The following is a 21,278-nucleotide window of genomic DNA, read 5'->3' as shown; positions in this document are numbered from 1 at the left end:
CCCTTGAAAGTCCTGACACGCTGGGCAACTTCAGCAAGGAATCCGATTCCCAAGGGGTGGAGGCTCGAAGGGATATAAGGCTGCTCACATCACATGATGGCACAACATAAATACATGCCTCTATAGTGTGGATACGCGACACCACAGCGAAACAATAAACACTCCAAAATCTACAGCTGTCGGTCACATGCTAGCCAGACCTGGTACAGTCTAAAAACTGGTGATTTTCCCATAAAAACATGTGTCTACAGTGAATGTGATCAATACTTAAGGGCTAAGCAAAAACATATGAAAACTATTCTTCAAAGACAAACTTCATTAAATATCAAAGCATGGTGACCAAATTTAAGATATCAAATTTAAATAAATCACTTTTGATTTTTCCCAGGGGTAATCTGGGGCTTCCCCAACAAGAATGGTCATGGGCCAACTGCACCCCGCTGGTGATGCTGAGGGTGTAAGTCATGCAAACCCTCTTGGAAGAACAATGGACACATCTTTGCCAGAGGAAGCATACCTCCAGCCTCATCAGCTTGTGAAATACCAGAGAACTAACAAATGCCCTTTACAGACACAGTGATGCTGAAAAAGAAAGCAACAAAGAAACATAAAGGTGCATTTATTCGCGTCCATGCCATCTAATCTACTGAGTACAGTAATCAGGACTGGAAAAGGGAAGAATTAAACCTAAATAAAACAAAAACACTGGGACGTCCGTCCCCTGCACTGGGAGTCAGTTCAGAAGAATCTGTGTGCTGGCACGCCAGTCTCCTCCCTGAGAAGCACGCTTCGTTCTCCGTTCTCCTCCGGCATGTTCGTCTCTCTCAGTTAAGGCCTGGACAGTGTCAGGGCGGTGGCCACACCTGTTCTGGAGCTGTGGGCTGGCAAGAGCTGGGCCCCAGGCCATCAGTCAACCGAGGGCTTGGGCAGTGTGGGGTCAGACTCCCGGCTGCTCAGTTCCGCCATCTGCCTCTGGAGCTGCTCCACCGTCTGCAGCAGCGCTGACCTCTCCAGCTCCAAGGCCAAGGTCGCCTGTTTCAGCTTGCTCTCGCTAGTCAGGAGCTTCTCAACGGTGGCTTCCAGGCTCTGGATCCTTCCATTGGCGACCTGGAGAATAAAAGAAGACATGCGAATGTAACTGCCTGGGAGACGGTGGGAGATCCACTGTGCGCTCCGCCGTCCAGCCTTGGGGGCACTCTGGAGCCTAACTCTGGCAGAGACACACCTCCCCGCACTTATTATCACATCTGGCACAAAAAACTCCATTTCCCAGGCTCCCTCAAGGGTGGGCCGGGTCATCCGGAGACGCTCCAACATCTTTTTCCTCTGTGTGGCTACTCTGGACGCCACATGTGGAGATGGTGGCTTCCCAGTGCGGAGGGAGCCTGGTCCCCGAGTTGCCTCTAGAGACGGCTGAGAAATGGTCCAAGACCGCGTCATGGACACAAGGTGGTGAGTGCGCAGGGCTGAGCCCTGGGATCCAGAGTGCTGTTTCTGTAGCACAGTCTGCCTGCTCTGACAAACACACGCAGCTACAGGTACAAGCTGGTTTTAGATGGACCACCAAAATGGTTTCTATGCGAAGGCCCACGCAAGAACAGCTGTCTAACCTGAACCTTTTGTTTTCCCTCCAGCACCAAGAACCGGCATTTCCCCCAGGACGTGTGGAGCGCTCAGGGGACCGAGCTCTGCTAAGAGGGTCGCGTGTGTGGCCTCACTGACCAGACACCAGTACTGCCCCCACTCCCCCCAGTCTGGATCCTCAACACTCAGGCAGTGTCTGGCAGCCCTTCCAGGAGCTGCTCTCTAGAAACGGACCCTTCTCCTCTTCTGAGTCCTCTCGGACAGGCTTCCCAGGCAACCACAGAATTGGCTCCAGCTGTCCGCTGCATCCCCGGGTGTTCAGGCCCAGAGTCTGCAAGGCACAGCTCTGGCTCATTCATCCGCCCAGCCCTCTTTGTGTCCCCATAGACTAAATGGTGTTTTTTTCCCTCATTTTCAAAATAAGGGCAACAGTTTTTTGAGCAAGGTAACACCGGTGCCAGACAGACAATTTATGACTCAAAGTTGAGCTCTGGCTGCGACACTAGAACACTCAAAACAGAAAGAAAAAAGGCCTGAGACCCTAGGTCTGTCAGTGACCAGGCAGGGGGTAGTCAGACTCAGTGGGTAAGTCTGAGCAGCCCTCTCAGACCCCCACACTCCTGCCGCGGCCAAGGCCTACAGCTGGTCCCACCTTATCTCCTCCAGGGACCACTCCTTCCGAGGCCATGGCACTCCCAGGGGCACCGGCCAGCTTGGCAGTGAGCTGGTCTGCATGCTCATTTACTGCTGGGTATGAAAGTCAGGTCTCCTGCTCAATCAGACCGAAGCGCTCTCACCCTCCCATAAGCACCCAGCTCACAGACACCAGTGACTCAATGATTATTATGAAAAACACACACGCCTTATCATGTGGTGGTATCAGACCTGTCTATGCAATTGTCTCATGCGTGCTGCTGGACAAAAGAGGTTAGACAGTTTAGTCTCCAGCTGCCAGAGGACAATCTTCAGTGTTCAACAAGAAAATACATGGGGCTTTGGTATGTCCAACTGTATGAATGGAACAGAGTCAAGACACAGGTCAATTCTGATAGTTTGGAGAAAAAACCAAAGATTTATGTTGGAAAATTAAGTACCGTACTGAACACCTATCCCTGGGCTCTGAAAATTGTTTTAAAAAAGAATAAGAAAAAAGGGAAGAGAGTCTCATAACTTATGTGGTCTGGCTGAAAGACAGTAATTCCATGTGACTCAGAGGGTAAAGAGAAGACTACACTCAGGCCCCCCCAAACTGACATGCCGTAATCCCTAGCACAACTCTCTGAACATCTGTTGTTACCAATTACTGCCTGATGCCTTTCTGGAGGGCTGTAGAGGTTGGAGCAGCTTTTCACAACTCCTCTCCTCACAAGAGGGGTACAGGATCACAGAAGCAGCACCAAATTACCTCCCCTTTTCACCACAAACCCACGTGGGTATCAGCCTAGTAAAATCAACCTTCTATTGGAGTGCTATTTTAACAAGACAAATGCTTCTAACGGAGATCTGAGCTTTCCACCCTGCTGTAGTTCAGGGACCGACTGTTTGTCTGCAAGGATTTAAAATTCCCACCTACACTGCAGATCCTTACATGCAAGACAAGGTTCTTTGTCCCCTGGCGCCTCCCCTTCAGGTTACAGCTGAGATCCCCCTGGAGAAATCATACCCAGACATGGTCATTTTCAGAGTTAGGATATCTCCATCTTAGGGGAACATGCAGCTGACTTTGAGAATGCGGCCGGGAGTCAGGACTGGGTAGGCAAAGCCTTTTCTTTATTCCTCTACAGTAACTATCTACTGGGTTATACTGGTGTAAAATCCCTGCTGGGAAGAGGACATTTTAGACAATGGTTGACTGATTAAGCTCCCAAATTCTGGCCTTTCTCCCATCACTGCCAAGTTTGCATCTGCAGAGCAGCAACTTTTCAGGCAGAAAAATAAGAGGCTTAGATCAGGATGGAAAACTTATTCTAAGGATAGCCTAGAACACCACAGAATATATATTTTGAAAATAATACAAATTTTTCTCCACAGCGGCTCAAAAGTAATTTTTAAACCCCACCCCCGCCAACACACGCATTTCCCTAACAATAGCTGCACCCCCGATCATGACACTTAACAAGCAGACGGTCCGGTTACTCTGCTCCATCCGGTCGGTGGAGGCGGCGTGGGGCGCAGAGAGGTAACTTTCTGTCCTCGTCACACAAACGAGGCGATCAGAGCAGGCGGGTGACGGTGGATGACGCTGACGCTGGCACGATCTGGGGCTCTGCTCTGAACCTCCGTGCTCACTCCCTCGGGCCCTCCGGCACCCGCGATGCGGGTGTGTCCCCACCCACATTTACGCAGGCCAAGATGGAAACTTCCGGGGGGAGAACTGCGCCCTTCGTGAGCCTAACCTTTGTATTTGCTCCAAGGACTCACAATTACGATCACAGCTCTGGTTTATTCTGTTACTCCTCACTGGATGTCACTCTGAGGACCTAGCTGGTTGTGCTCCTGAAAGCTCCTGCCTTTGATTCTCCCATCATTACTCAAAGCACAACGGCTGGCGTTTGGTTAATAGCACCAGAGAGCACCGTGGACCCAAGCTCAGCTCTTGGCACATCTCCTGAAAGGGTAAGCGCAGAAACAGTCTCTCAGAAAGTTCCAGGACAGTCTGACCTTAGCAAAGGATAATCTGCCTGCTCCCTAACAAACAGGAACCGCTCTCCTGGGCTACCTTTGATCCCAACTACAAACAGCAGAAAGGGCCTACAGCGGTGGGAAACTCGGCCTGCGGGGCCTCTGGCGAGTTAATGAACCACCACACGCTCAGGTGCAGGTGGCGGCCTTGGAGATGCGCCCTACCTGCAGCTGCTCAAGGAGGTCAAGGTTCTGCTTGCGTAAGCTGCTGTTGGCCTTCTCGAGTCTGTCCATTCTTCGGCTCTCACTGAGCGGAGAAGGATCAATCAGCTCTTCCTGCAGCACGTGGTACTCAACTTCATAAGCCTGTAACTGCTTCGAGATGTCTGTCTCAAACACCTGTTTCACAGAAACGTCATCAGGCGTTGGAAATGAGAAAAATCACACACACACACTCTCTCTCACACACACACGTGGCCATGTCGGTGGGTAGCCACTGAGCACCTACTCTGCACCTAGTGCTATTTAGTGATGAACACAGAAAACTCTCTGAATGGAGAAGAGAATAATTTCCCTTGGGAAGAGAGAATTTAAGAAGCATTTGGAAATAAACTGAGAGAAACAATAAGTATAGGGCTTCCGTGGTGGCTCAGTGGTAAACAATCCATCTGCCAAAGGAGACGGGTTTGATCCCTCAGTCAGAAAGATCCCCTGGAGTAGGAAATGGCCACCCAGTTCAATATTCTTGCCTGAAAAATGCCATGGACAGAGGAGCCTGGTAGGCTACAGCCCATGGGGCCACAAAGAGTAAGACAAGACTTAGTAACTCAACAACAACTGTCAGTGTAGGTCTCTGATGCCATTTTTCAACGCCAAAACCTTATTTTTCAAAAAGCTTAAAAGAGTTTCTTTTTAATTCTTATTTCAGTACTCAGATCTCTTTTCTCTGAAAATTCTATTAGATACATCAACTATGGGTCAACGACAGAATAAAACAAAAGAATTACAGCCCTGCTTGCCCAGTCACTAGGTCAAAGTTTAATTATAGTTCAGCTGGGTTTTCAGAGTTACAAGAACAGCTAAGTAATGGAACTGTTTACTGAAAAACCCTTCTCTGCACATAAGAGATGAAGAAATGAGCCAAAACCCAAATGTCACCCACATAGATGAGTGAATATGAAACAATGCCTGAGTTGCCTTTCTTCTCATAATAGTAACAGTCGTGAAAAAAAATCACCCGTGTGAAAAACAACCCCAGAGTGCATGAGTGAGTGAGCTATTCATGTTTGTACTTTCTCTCGGTGAGTGAGCTGGACCGAGGCAGGGCCGGAGAGGGGAGGCGCCCCAAGGCAGAGGCCGCTGCTGCCCCAAGCGTGAAACCCCGGCCTGCCTCTGAGAATTCAGTCACCGCGCAAGAAAAGGCAGCACCATCAGCACACACGTTTAGAGAATCAAATTAGTATTTTCAAGAGCAGAAACTGCCTCCTCACAGCATTTCCTTAAGAAGGAAACTCTAACACAGTTAAAATCAATGAAATACTCATTTCCCTTGATGGTATCCTCTTAGCATTTAAACATGAATGAGCCCTATCTTTCCTGAAACCAATTTTAAAAATCCATGTTTACTTTTTCACCATTCCCAGAAATTTTCTCTTCCTTCAGATGAACTTTTCAGCTTCCTGGCTTTCCATTTAATTCAGTGGCTAACACTAATTAGGCACAAAAGTCACTCCAGGCCAAAACACATTCTATTTGTGACATGTGTGTGTGTGTATGTGTGTAGTTGACTATATTGATCTGATTCTCTCCTGTCCATCAGAGTGACCCTGAGCTCAACAGGGATTATCATCTCGATTCCACAGTCAGGAAAACTGACCCAGGAGCTTTCAGTCAGCCCTCCAATGGGAGCTTGGCTGGCAACTCCCTGAATGACTGTGAACAAGTTACCTGGCCTTACCTGGTCTCAGTTCCTGGCCTCCCCCATGGGGGTGATAACCCCTACCTCCCAGCGTCTGTGGCGATCAGGAGACACACACCTGGCAAGCTGAGCTAAGGGATCTGCTTCCCACACTTGTCACAAAACCCCTCACACCCAAGCTTGTGCTGCAATGAATGAGAGGCTGCCGCACCACGGAGCCTCTGACTAGCTCAGCACAAAGGCTGCACACACTCAAGCCAAGATATTTCTGTGTAATCACAAATAAAGTTCGGGATAAACGGAGCACGCACACACATCTCTTCTTTCACCCAGGTTTTGAAGTGAGCTCCTAACCTGGAACACCCAGGGATGAAGCCTGGGACCTTTGATGCAGAGGGGCTGAGGCTAAGGGCTCATGGCTATGCACAGAGCGGAGTGCTTTCGCAGGCCCCCATTAATCCCAAGGAAGCATCCCGGGTCACAGGCATCTCTGCTTAATTGCATCACCACCTCCTGGTGCCAACGCACACACAGCCTCGCAGTCATGCCCAGAAATGTAACCCCGACTGCGGCAGCATGCAGCCGGCAGCGACAGTGCCCTGGTCCTCCCAGGACGTTTTCTCACATTGCTGTATATTCTTCAAAACCGTAACTATAAATGGCTTCGTGGTATTCTATCAAGCTGATGCATCAATAATCACGTTAATCCAGTCATCGAATGTTGGCTATCTAGTTACTTGCAAGTTTCTGTTATAAATGACAACTCTAAACATTTTTGTATGTACTGCTTTTCCCATATTTTGGCTTATTTCCTAAGCATACATTCCAAGAAATGGGATTACTGAATCAAAGGATACAAATATTTTACTGGCTCATGATACATGCTGCCAAATTGCTTCCCGAATGGGAATAATCAACATACAACGCCACTAGCAACATAAGAATGTGCCAGACACAGTACACCCTTGGCATTGGGTACTGGCATTAAAATGTTTCATTCTGTTAATCTAGGAAGGTAAAGAATTATACGTCACTTACATTTAAATTATGCACGAAGCCACATACTTCCCCAGCTATTACTAGTCTGCTATACGAGTCTCCTTCAGTGAATAATTCCTTTACATTCCTGGCGCATCTGCTATTGGAGACTCAGGGTCTTTTCCTCTCTGCTGTCTGTGGACACTACAATGAAGCCATCAACCCTGATGGCAACAGAACCAGTCACATACTTTCCACCCTCCCCACCCCCACACCCTTCCCCCGAGCCGGGGTGGCAGGGGGTGCGGTCTCGTGGAGCATCTGCCCAGGTATCAAAATAAAGGGGTTCAGTGTCTGCAGGGAATTTAAAAATAGTAATAAACACAACTGAAAGTTGGTCTGCTTCTTATCATCACCACAATGCAAGCAATTCTCAACAATGCCAGGGGTAAAGGACCCCTCCCCGCCATACTCCTACCCTCTTGGTATGGCAGCGATTGGCCTTTTAACAAACTTTCAACAGCCACAACCTGCCCTAGCCACGAGGACGCCTCCCAAGGCAGAAGGGGCAGCCTCACCACTGTGATTCTGAAGAGCATCTTTTGAACAAGGGAGCATTGGTGAGATGCCGGTTTCTCCCCTACCAGCCCAAGCAGAACCGAGACCTGTCTGGCGTGTTTACGATGGAGTCACCCACTGCAGCCTTTCCAAGGTGTGTGTGGCTCCCCCGGGGGTCTTGCTGAAAGGCAGATTCTGAGTCAGCAGGTCTGGGGGGCGGGGGGGCCTGGATTCTGTGTAAGTTCTATGCGGTAGGACAGTGGTACTGGTCAGGAGCGCCCTTGAGGCAGGGCCTGCAGGATGCTGAATGTGGGCTCTGTGCTCCGTCCTGCCAACCCCCGGCCCTGCAGTCTTCCCTGCACTGACCTGAGGCTGCAGGGCACGCGCTGTGATGAGACAGCCCTGACCTTCCTCCCCTTCCTTCCTGTGTGTTCCCAGGGCGTCCCCCTTCCTGAGAGAGGGTTGCTTAGGCTCACACTCAACTGACAACTAAGTCATGCTGAGCAGCTGCCCCAGAGCCCCAGAGCCCCTTGCCCCCGTGCCCTGGACCCCATCAGCTCCAGGCCGGCCTCTCAGCAGTGGCTCTGAGCCTGTCTGTGTTGAGCGGGAGCTGCAGGGCGTCCTTGGTGACTCTGTCCACCCTGGATGCAGACTGTGTCCCAGAGGCTCAAGTTGAGGTTTCCACAGAGAAGGCATTTAGTGAAACGCAGCTTGTCTATCACAGGGGTGCACCCGGCTCCATCCTTTCACACACAGGACAATTAACTCAGCCACGTGCAAGGAACACAGTATCATTTCCACCCTGCAGGCTCTCCAAAGTTGTACCTCTAAGCTGAACTTGAGACGAGAGCACCCTCTGCAGGAAGGGGAGGGGGCAGTGAGAAAACAGAAAGCTTGAGAGCCCACAGAGGTCAAGTTCCAGATGGACCATGTTGGGGGGAGCAGGGCTGAGAGCTGCCTGGTACCATGAATCTGGCTTCCCAGCGAGCCCTGTGACAGGCTGAAAACCTGGACCTCAGAGGCAGATGCTGTGTCCCTACATGCCACGTCCAATCCCCCACCTCCCCCCAGGAAAGCTGAAGCCGTACCTAGACCGTCTCTCACCCCCATGCCTTTGCATGTGCTGTAACTGGGGGACAGTTGGCTGCAGCCCGTGCACCGGGGCTGTCCCACCGCATGCTTTGCAAACAAAGCTTTATTGCAACACAGTCACTTCACTCCACACACACACTGGCTCTGGCCACTTTCAGGCTCCAGAGACGGAGCTGACCTCACGTGACCTTGTGGCCCACACAGCCTGAAACACCTTCTCCCGGGCCCCGTGCAGAAAAGGCCTGGCTGAACCCAAGTCCCTCAGCTCCCTGCCAGCCCTGCTCACTGCTCACTCCCCACACAGCCTGCTCCTGCAGCCCTTGTACATGCACTCCGGGCGCTCCCACCACACTTGCAATCACTGTTACACACTCCTCTTCTGCACAGGATGGGCCCTGGTGTCCCAGATTCTATTACACTCTTGGCTCTGCCACCCCATACAGGGTGCCGGGCATTTACTCCCTCTGTGCCCAGTGTCCCAGCAATAAAAATGAAGATTATGAAGCCATACACTGCCACCCAGAGTTGTTAGGGAGCCGATGGAATAAAAGATTATCATATTCAAAACATGTACCTAAAACAACTCAGGTACACACACACACAACTGTCCTCTCTCCACGCTGTGGCCATTTCTATTCTTCCAACATTTAAAGAACATCCTTACAGACTTCCCTGGTGGCTCAGACGGGAAAAGCGTCTGCTGCAATGCGGGAGACCTGGGTTAGATCCCTGGGGAAGATCTTCTGGAGGAGGAAATGGTAACCCACTCCAGTACTCTTGCTTGGAAAATCCCATGGATGGAGAAGTCTGGTAGGCTACAGTCGGTGGGGTCGCAAAGAGTCAGACACGACTGAGCGACTTCACTTCTAACATCTTCCTCACATCCTAGTGAGTATCCTTTACAGAAGAGGGGAGGAAAATGGGATTTTTTTTTTCTGGGGCTCAATATCCAGAAGGTAATAACATCAGTGAGGCTGCCCGCTTTTGAGCCCAGGCAGCAGGTCAAGGTGGTGACTGGCACAGACTGGGGAACAAAGGCTCTCACGTTCGCCCCAGCAGCCAAACACAGAAGGATGTGCAATGAATGCTCTGAAAGAGAGTGAATGCTCGGCAAAGTCAGAAAGGAAAGCATCACAGGGTGGAGGATTCCATCTTAACGGACAATACAGGAAAACTCTGATTAAAGGATACCTGGAGGCACTTGGTGGAGCTGAGTAGTTGCTAAAGCGTTTACCATGAGAGAGCCTCAGTCTGAAACAACACCTTTCCACTTCTTGGCCGTGTGACTGTGGGCCAGCTAATTAACCACTCTGGACCCTAGGTTTCTCATGAGTTAATTAAAACCGGATGTCTTCTCAGGAGGTCATGACTGAATAAGATCAGGTGTGTATATGTAGAGTTGCTCAGAACCTGGCAAAAAGTAGGGCGTCGATAAGTCAGTGATTCATACTGAGAGGAAGGCACCAGGGAAGTAAAAGCCTCTCTTGAGAAGAAAGCGCAGCATTGAAAAGCACTGCTCCTTCACATAAGTAAATGAAACATGCAGAGACCCAAAGTGGCACCCAGGCAAAACCCTCTCTCTCCTTCAGGCCAGACGTGCCTCCTTTTCTGGGCTCAGCACCGAAGGAGGAGCAGCAAATGGACTACAAACTGCTGCATGCGTGCGTGCAGCCCACCACTCTCAGATGAGCAGGAATTCTCAGACTTTTTAAAAAATGTATTTATTTCACTATTTGTTTTAACCTAATTGCTGTAAGTGTTGGGCTTATGAGAGGCCCGGCCGCCGAGTCTGTGGTGGCCCAGCGCAGAGATCCCTTCCGCAGCACTCAGCCATCTGGCCTCGGGACACTTCCAAGGGTGACCTCACCCACTGCAAGGCAGCTCAGTCCCGCACGGTCAGCAGTCATTACTGGAAGAGTCTTCCTGACACAGAGTCAAAATCTGCTCCCTCTCCTACCCCAGACCAGTTAACAACTGGTCAAGCTGCAGTTCCCAAGTCACTTCACTCTCAACCTCTTAACATTTCAGAGAGTGATACATGCATACATGCAGTTCCACTGCACACAGAAACCAGAGGTATGGGACCACAGATGTGGGACTGAATACTATTCACAAACACACACACCATGAGACAAACTTATAGAATACACACTCTTTATGACAACTTCACAGCAAGATATTTTAGAAGATTCCAATTAATGCCATTCAGCACGAAAATCAAAGCACTCATTCTACAAAAGCCTACAAGGAATGAAAAGCTATGAATTTTGGAAGAACACATGATGAGGGGTGAAGCCTCTTAACTGTAAGAAATTACAGTTGTAATTCTTACAGACTGTAAGACGTTGTGCTGGGTGTCACACTCATAGCACATGCACACTCAGACACACACTTAGTCATGGGACAAGGCCTTGAGATGTGCCTCCTACAAGCTGCTCAGGACTTGGTAGGTCCTGAGTGGTAGGAAACAGAGGGAGGGAGGGAGAGAAAAAAAGAAAAGAAAGGAAGGAAGAAACTCAGCTTCTGCACATCCAGGATTACCGGAGCTTCTGGAAGGTCCAGACTGAACCATACCTGACTGATCGTCTTCTCCATCTGCACCAAGCCCAGGTTGGGTAGTGTGCTTTTTATAAAGTCAACTATGGTTTCTAGGTTTTCATGCTGCAGAATCAAGGGCTTATGGCTTCCCAGCAGACTTAGAGCCACTTTAAATATGACCTCTGATCCCTGAAGAAAGATCATATCTGGGAAAACACAGAAAAGCCAGAAGTTAATACAGACCCAGCTCCTGATAAAACAACACATTGTCCCTTTCACCCATACTAAAAGGCAGGACAGTGGGAAACACAATCCTAAATTACAAGATCCCGATATTTCAGATAGGTTTCTCAAGATAATACTAAGAAAACAATGTATGCAAACATACTGCTAACATTTTGTCACAGGTTCCGATCTTTTTTTCACTCCAAAAATACACTAAATTCAAACATACTTCAAAAGTTGAACTGTGAAAAAGAAAACTTTTAATTAGTCTGTCTTTCCAGAAATTCTCTGGATTTCAAAGGTGTTATTACTAAAACACATGTTTTCATGGGTAAAACAAAGATTTGTATAAATACTCTACCCTAATTTCTGATGTTGCAAGTGAAAAAAAATGTCCACTTTCTCTGCTTTGAAATAAGGAGTTTAGTGATGTAAAGATCTCCAAAAACTGTAAAAAGCCTACACCACTGCAAAAGTACATTATTAAATACAAGTATACTGCTTGTTTAACTTACATGCAGAGCACATCATGTGAAACGCCGGGCTGGATGAAGCACAAGCTGGAATCAAGATTGCTGGGAAAAACATCAATAACCTCCGATATGCAGATGACACCACCCTTATGGCAGAAAGCGAAGAACTAAAGAGCCTCTTGATGAAAGTGAAAGAGGAGAGTGAAAAAGTTGGCTTAAAGCTCAACATTCAGAAAACTAAGATCATGGCATCTGGTCCCATCACTTCATGGCAAATAGATGGGGAGACAGTGGAAACAGAGAGAGACTTTTATTTTGGGGGGCTCCAAAATCACTGCAGATAGTGGCTGCAGCCACAAAATTAAAAGACGCTTGCTCCTTGGAAGAAAAGCTATGACTAACCTAGAGGGCATATTAAAAAGCAGAGACATTACTTTACCAGCAAAGGTCCGTCTAGTCACAACTATGGTTTTTCCAGTAGTCATGTATGGATGTGAGAGCTGGACTATAAAGAAAGCTGAGCACCAAAGAACTGATGCTTTTCAACTGTGGTGTTGGAGAAGACATTTGAGAGTCCCTTGGACTGCAAGGACATCCAACCAGTCCATCCTGAAGGAGATCAGTCCTGAATATTCACTGGAAGGACTGATGCTGAAGCTGAAGCTCCAATACTTTGGCCACCTGATGTGACGAGCTGACTCCTTGGAAAAGACCCTGATGCTGGGAAAGATTGAAGGCGGGAGGAAAAGGGCACAACAGAGGATGAGATGGTTGGGTGGCATCACCGACGCAATGGACATGAGTGTGAGTAAGCTCCGGGAGTTGGTGATGGACAGGGAGGCCTGACGTGCTGCAGTCCATGGGGCTGCAAAGAGTTGGACACAACTGAGCAACTGAACTGAACTGAATGAAATAAAATTTTTTTTTCACTCTGAAGAATTCAAACAACTTTATCAGAGTTATTTTCTAGTTCTTACCATTTTTTTCCTTGGAATGGCTGGCAAATGCTAACAATTCCCACATCGACTATGCACAGAGGGGAGGCAAGGGGCCCTCAGTCAGCCCACCTTCACTCTCCCTTCCCCAGAGGTGAAGCCATTCAAAAAGAGACTCCAATGCCCTGGGGCTCAAGTATAGAACAAGTAACTCACTGTTGGGTGACTAAGTTTGGGAAAGTGATCTAAGAACTGGAATAATAATGTAAGAAGAAACAGAATTTTAAAAGACAGGAGCATAAATCTAATTAGAGGCAACTGTCAGTATTTCTTTTTTTTTTTAGGGTGGGGGGAGCAGGCGAATGGAAGACACAAGGCAGCTATAAATGCCATCAGGTGAAGGAGGACAGAAGCAGGGGAGAGAGACTGTCCCAAGGAAAGGTGGCTGCAGAACCTGACCTTGAAGAACCCATAGAAACTCCCCAGGTAAGAAATCAGGGAGTGACACTCTCAGCAGAAGGAAAAGAAGGTGGAAATGCAGAGAGGGGTAAAAGCACACAGCACATGCAGGAGCCTGAAGAGCAGGTAAGGTGGGTGGGAGTAGCTTCTTCTCCCTCCAGAAAGTTTAAAAATTAAGTAACTTTTAATTCATAGTACAGAAAATGTTACCTATAAACCCATTGCCCCAACCCAGCTATTGTCATTTCTGCCCATCTCCCAATCCTTATACACTTACACACTGGAATTAAAAAGAAAAAAAACAAAACACAATAATCTCCTTGGAAAAGTGAGCTGATTTTCTGCATTTGAACATCCCTGCACAAGGAAGTGAGGTGCAAAGGCTACCAGCAGCGCAGCAGGAGCCCCGCTCACAACCTCATGGCCAACTCTCCTTTTTTGAGCCACCAACAAAACAGGCAAAGGGGTTCAGCTGGCAGGAGAGGGAACCTAAAATTTGGCTGACTCCACCACTTCGCAAACTGCTTGCTGAGAACACTGCAAATAACTACTTTGCTTTGAAGACACTTCAGCAGCCCTGTTATCATGTTAACCTGTATGGACACTCTATTTGAAACTCCCCACGAAATAGAAGCTCAGTTTTCCTGTGGAGGAAAATGATCAACTCCAGGCACACAGCCAGTTAGGTGAACTTACTTTGCATCTCTTTTTCACCCACCTTCGTCTTTGTCTAGGGCGATCCCTCTCCTGCACTTTCTCGGGGAGGCTGCAGTCCTCCCGCTGTGACCCCCCCCCCCCACATCCCTACCAGGAAGGGGTAGGAGGGAGATGAAAGAGGATAACAGCCTTGCCGCAGAACAACCGCACAGATTCTGTGAACCGCACAGACTCGCTGCTTCACCACGGTATCATGTTACCCTGAAGAGCTGTTTTCCCAGGCCATCCAAACGACCTTGTTTTCCAGTCTCTTTTAGTCCTGAAGCCTCTCAGAATCCTTCCCTACATTACAGGTGGCTTTTGTGTTTTTGCCAAACTTTCGGTTTTTCTATTCCACCTCCTCGCTCATCTAACTTGGCAGAATGCCCTACAGAAAACATCTGGAGCCTAATAACAGCACAGCTGCCACCACCAGCAGGAGCAAGAATGGTCCTATTTTTCAGACTTTTCCCCCAAAGGTAGATGTTAGAAGATGAAAAGAACAAGCATCTCTCCCAGGAGGGCCCCTCTGCACCCAAAGAGGAAAAATACAGGAGGGGGCGGTTTCACATTATGTGACATCCAGACAGAAGGACTGACGCCCAGAAGAGTGTGATGAGCTACCACGTGAAGGTCGAGCACGCTGTCCCTCCGAGGAGTCTGTACTTAATTAGAGGTAAAAAGTAAACTGCCAATGTTAGCTACTCAGTCATGTCCGACTCTTTGCGACCCCACAGACTGTAGCCCACCAGGCTCCTCTGTCCATGGGATTCTCCAGGCAAGAATACTGGAGTGGGTTCCACGCCTTTCTCCAGGGGATCTTCCCAACCCAGGGACTGAACCCAGGTCTCCCCCATTGCCCCATTGCCGGCAGATTCTTTACCAGCCTGAGCCACAACTATTAAGCTGTATGTGGGCTATGCTGACTGCAAACTGAGATTCCTTTACTTACATATAAAATGCTGAATAGTTCACAAAAGTTCACATGTTTTTAGGTTTATCCAGGCCTAAATGCCTATAATGAATTGGGCCTCAGACCAAAAAAGCCTACTGCGTTTGAAGCTATCCACGATCATGGAGCTAAAAGTCACCCATGCTAAATACAGAAATGGTTTTTCAAAAACCTATCTTTTCTAGGAAACCTACTAACAAAATGGTTCATTTTTAAGTATTGGTAGAGGAAATAGTGACATCACAAGACAATGCTGCCCTGAGTCCCCACGTCCTGCCTGTAATCTCAGGAGCCCTGAGCCCTTTTAGCCAGAGGGACATGGGGTTGGCGGGATCCAGGAATCACAGACACTGGCATCGCTATGCATAATGTATGAGGAGCTCCGAGACCCACCTCTGACTGCACGGTATGGAGAAGACGACCCTGCTCTTGCGGCTTCAGCTTTATCTGGGAAGTCACCAGGATGAGCTTCAGAGAGCTCTCAATATTCTGCAAGCAGGGCTGTCATTTCCAAAGCAGCGCGTGTGCGTTTGTCAGTGCCTCTTACCCACTCACGCAGCCTGAGGGGAGAATGTTCCCACTCTGCAGCCCCCGAGCCCAGAACCCTGGGCAGCTGCCACCCCCACGCCTGGGCCGGGGGGACACTCAGCACTGACCCTGTCGGCCCTGCCTGCCCAGCCCCCCTGCAGAATTCCCTTCACAAACAGCGTAATTCGAGGTTCGAGCTGTTTTCAAACCATCTAATAACACTCCCGTCTCCCCTTTTCAGTTTTCACTCTTCTCCATTACCCTTTTGAAAAATACAGTAAAGAATCAGGAGAAAAAGTAATTAGACTAATGATTTTTCTCCTCATTTCCAAGAGTAAGAAAAGGGAAAAAACAGATGTTTGGCAAGAAAGACTGAAGTCTACAACTAGATATCTTATAGTTTCTGTGACTTTTTTTTTTTGTAAACTAAGTAAACAATTGAGAACTTTTTTTTTAAATTATGGTATAAAGCTTTCATGAAATCTCACTAATGATTTGTTTAACCAGGAAAAGAGTATTTAGTACCAATTATATTGGGGGCTTTTTTTTTTTAGGAACAGAAAATAAAAACCAATCTGGGGAGGGAGTTATGCAAAATGAGGGTGCAGTGAATATTTTAAGAACATAGATTCTTCTAGTAAAGTCAAATGGGAACGTCTTTAAAATTTCCTGTGGATAGAAGTAAATGATAATAAAAATCTAGTACTTTGGAGGGAAGAGGAGGACAGAAGACAACTCAATGTCCACTTACATTAAAGAGCAAATTTTAGGACTTTAACGATCTGGATATGGGAATTCTCATGTGGCACAATGGTAAAGAACCCATCTGCCAATGCAGGACATGAGTTTGATCCCTAGGTCAGGACAATCCCCTGGAGTAGGAAATGGCAAACCACTCCAGTATTCTTGCCTGGGAAATTCCATGGACAGAGGAGCCTGGTGGGCCACAGTCCATGGGGTCGCAAAGAGTCGGACACGACCGACCACACACACACACAGGATCTGGATATACAAGTGGTCTGCTGAAAACTGCCTAAAGTGACACTTTTGCCTGTGAACATTCTCTTTAAGATGCTCTCTAATTCTAAAAACAAATCTAAAAACTATACAAGAGCACAGATTTTGGGGCTTCCCTGGTAAGCTCCGTGGTAAAGAATCCACTTGCCAATGCAAGAGACATGCACTCAAATCCCTGGTCTGGGAAGTTCCCACATGCCACAGGGCAATAAGCCTGTGCGCTGCAACTGCTGAGCCCATGCGCTAGAGCCCAGGAACGGCAACTCCTAAAGCTCCACACCCTCGAGCCTGCGCTCCACACGAGAAACCACAAGGAGAAGCCTGTGTCCCGCAGCCGGAAAGGAGCCCCCACTCACCCCAACCAGAAAAGCTTGCACAGCAATGAAGACCCAGCACAACCAATAAACGCATAAATAAAGTTAAAAAAAAAACCCACAGGTGTTTATCAAGTGACTCAACACAAATGGTACTTAAAACCACGCGGTATGTGATGATGATCAGCTTTTTAATAACCGCCTTCCCCACAATAAACAGATAAAAAGAACGGTCAGAGTCAGCACTTCATCCTGAAGCAGAGAAAGCCCACTGCACTGGAGCTGACCGCTCACAGCACCTCGCTCAGATGCGACCCCTGCCACGGCAAGGCAGAAGGTTACATTTTTAAATTTCTATTTCTTTCCATTGAAGCACAATTGACAAGGCAGTTTTGAGACTTTACATGTGAACACTTATGCAACTTTGACAGAGGCAATCTTCTTGAAAAGTAAATTGAGAAAAGGGGAGATGGTTTGAAATGTGACCCACCTACGGTCACAAGGGCAGAAAAGTGGGAAGCTGAGGTGGGGGCGTGTGAAAACAGACTGTGGAAATCAGTGATGCAGAGGAGCTTTTGAGAGCTGGACAGCAGAGGAAGCAAAGTGGAGCCAAGGGTAGAAGAGGAGAGGGGAGGAAGAGGAAGTGGAGATGCAGAGGAAACCCAGAAAGAAGAGTGGCCCAGAAGTCCCCGGCTGAGAAGTCTTAAGGAGCTGTCAGTGAGCAAGCCCTGGGCCAGAGAGGTGGAAGAAGACAATTCAGGAGAAATGTCTCTGGACCATGTGCCAGGCTCCTCGGTCTAGCCTTCAGGACATTTGCTCCAGTGACAGCCTGGCAGGAGGAAATCGGACCTTATTCCCACCAGAAGGCATCGAGGGGCGGCCCTGATCATCAGAAGTCAAGCGGGTCCTGAAACTCACAAAAAACCTCCTCACTAAATGAAAAGGACAACATCCTGTTCCTGCAGATACAGGGCTGAAAATAAGAACCACCACCATGGAGAAACCACACCCGGTTCCCATCGAACCTGACAATCCAGGTTCTGCAAACAGCCTCACACACACACTCACCGAAGACTCTGGCGACGAAGCCCAGGGGGAACTGCGAGGCAAAGACGGTGAGGAACCAGGGTGCCGCGTAGAGGCTGGGGCCAATCTCGTGCTCCTCCAGGTGATCGTAGAGGTCCCTGTGGTAGTCGTGCAGCAGCCTCGAGAGCTGGTACATCTGGATCTGCAGGGACACACACAGGGTCTCAGGGAGACGGCAGCCTCCAGCCCCACTCGGAGGAGAAAGAGGGCCACGAGACTGTCTGTGGCTCCCGCCACAAGGCTGGGGCTGGCCAGCACTCGGGGCAGGGCCCCTCCTTCCACCGCCTTTCTTTCTACTGTCCCCTTGGGCCCTCGGCTAAGAGACGTGATCCACCTCTGTCTCACGAAAATGATCTGTAAGTTCTCTTACAAATACACCTTATTAACGAAACTCAAAGCTGGGGGAGTTGGAGATAAAGAGCCAGCCTCTCGCAGAGAGTAAAGTGGGAGGCAAGCAGTCTGTGGCAGGATGCTACTGAACCTGTTCCCTTAGTAAGTTCCTGCTGAAGCCCCCCAACCCCTCAAGAGGCAGGACAAGTGTGACTTCTTCAGGTTTATAACACAGGCGAGTTACAGTAAGATGACAAGGGTTTATCTCAAGGTGGAGGAAATAACTTTTCCAACTGGGCTGGGCCCGGGGTGGCAAGGGCTCAGGGATGGGGATGGGGGGTGGTCCCTGGCAGAGGAAGCAGCAAATACACTGGGAGGTGGGAATCAGACTTCCTGCAGGTGGATTCAAAGAGAAAAGGTCCAAGGGCCCTGGAGTCAGACAGGCCTGGGTTTACATCCCAGCTCTGCCGCCGGCTACTGAGTGACCTGCTCAGATTATTCACTATGTAACTTCTCTGAGCCTGAGCTTTCCGTCTGTAAGCTGGGATCAACACTGCCTTCCTGGGGGTGGAGGCGGTAAATGTACATGAGCCAGCTGGTGTCAGGCTAGCAGAAAGTTCTCAGCAGCAACAGATGCTACAATGCTAACTGATGGTGGGAAATTTCCTTAGACACACTTGGAAAGGGATCACAAACATGTTTAACATTCAACTTTGTCACAGGCGGAAGGAAGGCTGTCTACCTGTAAGATAATCATGTCCGGCCGGTATTGTTTCCGCAGTCCCATATCAAACATCAGAAACTTGAGCATGTTAAACGCCTCTTCTTCACCCATGTGGAGCAGCAGGATGCCTGCTACAAAGCTGAGGCCTTGGCAATAGCCCACTTCTTGGTCTAGAAGCGAGTAGGCCTTCAGGATGTTGTACAGTGACAGCTGCCCCGCTCCTAGCTGAGCGGAGTAGTACGGATGCGTTGGAAAGGTTCGCCCTGTAAAAACAAAACACGTCAGCTGTAATTTTTACAAAAGAAAGTCTATCGAACCAGAAATCCAATGTGCTTCAAGTTAAAGTGACAGATCTTTACAAGTGGGATCATGTCATCAATCAGCTCTGGAAACAAAGTCAGCTGGTTGTGCTTGGAACAATTTTTTGTTCTTTGCAATTAAGAGATCAGCAATTAATCATGCTTTCAAGTGAAAGAAATGAGAACCACCTTCAGGCCCGCAGATATTTGGATTTCAATCTGTAACAGAAAGAAAACTGTGCATCCTCTCAATAGGCATCTGCTCTCCAGAGACCTGTGGATCTCTACCACACCCCATGCCAGCACCATCGCCCTGCCCCACCACGCCCTCATCAGCTCTCCCCAGACTACTTGTTTCTCTGCAAGCGCTTCACACCACTCACACATTTCTACACAGTAAGTCCCCTATATACAAACGAGTTCCATCTCGAGAGAGCGTGCGTAAGTTCAATTTGTTTGTTAAGTCCAACAAAGTTAGTCTAGGTCCCCAACTAACACTATCGGCTGTACAGTGCTGTAATAGGTGTATAAACTTTTCACAGAAATAATAAATAAAAAAACAAACATTTTTAATCTGACAGTGCAGTACCTTGAAAAGTACAGTATAAGAGCTGGCATACAAGGGCTGGCATTGAGTGAACAGGCAAGAAGAGTTACTGCCTGGGGGAGGGAGAGGAGGTGGGAGATGGCAGAGCTAAAGGATCGCCAGCAATAGGAGACGGAGGGCAAGCTGCAATTTCACTCGTGGCTGACGCTGATGGCACAGGTTCTGGCTCCTTGGTTGAACCAGATCCACATCTGCATCTTCAAAAGTTCACAACTTGAAGCTTCGTATGTGGGGGACTGACTGTACTTTTAAACCATAGGCAGTACTCTGATACACTCTGGGGAGCAGCAGGCATTTTCTTTTATACAAAACAGTCGCCTTTCAAAAAGAGGCTAAAATAAAATGCTCCTGATTTTCACAAAAAGCTGGTACTCAGGCAAAATGTGAAGATTTCTTTTGTTCAGGAGGCCTGTGAGGTTGACACCTGTCAAATCCCACCTCCCCCTCCCATTCTGGAATGTGACTGATGGGGAAGTGTGTTTCCAGGGAGCAGAAAAGTGCCTGAAGAAAGAGATGCTCAGCTGGGGCCACGCATGGGCCCAGGTGAGAATTAATGGCCTCGCCAAAGGCAGAAGTGCACCAAAGCCACAAGGAAAATGTTCACCTTGATTCCTCTGTCTCAGCAACGGGAGGAGGGGATACATTCCAGCGTTCTCCCCCAGCCCCGTGAGAAAGCATTTCATCAATCCAGACTGGTTTACTTGAACTTAATTTAAATGAAAGCGTTAGTCGCTCGGTCATGTCCGACTCTGCAACCCCACGGACTGTAGCCCATCACGCTCCATGGGATTTCCCAGCCAAGAATGTGATTCATGAGGACGGCAATAGCCTTTTCTGATTTCCTGTCCTGTGTTCATCTGTTTCCTGCTGCTCTACCTCTCCCCACAGCAAACCTTCCCCAAACACGCCCTGCACACATTACCCCGCTGCTGGAAAGCCATCAGCAGGCCCGCATCGGGCTCCACGCACTCACATCCTCGCCTACTCCCGGCCTCACGCTCGGCTGCAGGATTAACCTGGGAACAGCTCTTCCCACCCAGGTTCCATGGAGTGGGAGCACAGCGCATCTCTGCCCTGCCCTGCCCGCACCCATCCCCAACTCTCTCTGGGCCTCCAACAGGAAAGGGTGGCGGAACACACAGGAGTGGTGTGACACGAGGAACGCCGGCAAAGGTTTAATGATTTTTAAATTTGATCTGTCAGTGTTATATCATTTTTGCTCATCAGTCGCCTTCTCATATTAGAGAAGGGCCCCCCCACACCTCCTGATCTTTAGTTATTAGCCGAACCAGCCAAATCTTCCCTGTCACAGAGTCTCAGGGACCGGCCCTGATGTTCCTGAT

At 48.6% G+C, this 21,278-nt stretch overlaps 1 protein-coding gene across 9 annotated transcripts in view; it reads right to left on the bottom strand.

Moving 5' to 3' along the window:
- Positions 1-602: 602 nt before the first annotated feature.
- TBC1D1 (TBC1 domain family member 1) overlaps positions 603-21,278 on the bottom strand; it is a 224,886-nt gene continuing 204,210 nt past the window's right edge. For all 9 annotated transcript variants that reach the window (XM_061164544.1, XM_061164542.1, XM_061164540.1 and 6 more), the window contains 5 exons: positions 19,048-19,292; positions 17,958-18,117; positions 11,327-11,496; positions 4,432-4,605; positions 603-1,107 (listed from right to left, as the gene is read on the bottom strand). In XM_061164544.1, coding sequence (XP_061020527.1) covers positions 907-1,107; positions 4,432-4,605; positions 11,327-11,496; positions 17,958-18,117; positions 19,048-19,292 — 950 coding nt within the window. In that variant the 3' untranslated portion in view covers positions 603-906. The remainder of the gene's footprint in view (positions 1,108-4,431; positions 4,606-11,326; positions 11,497-17,957; positions 18,118-19,047; positions 19,293-21,278) is intronic.

This window comes from Dama dama, chromosome 17 (genome assembly GCF_033118175.1).
Source record: "Dama dama isolate Ldn47 chromosome 17, ASM3311817v1, whole genome shotgun sequence".
NCBI classification, from domain to species: Eukaryota; Metazoa; Chordata; class Mammalia; order Artiodactyla; family Cervidae; genus Dama; species Dama dama.
The sequence above is the reverse complement of the archived record's forward strand: the minus strand, read 5'-3'. Positions and strand labels throughout refer to the sequence as shown.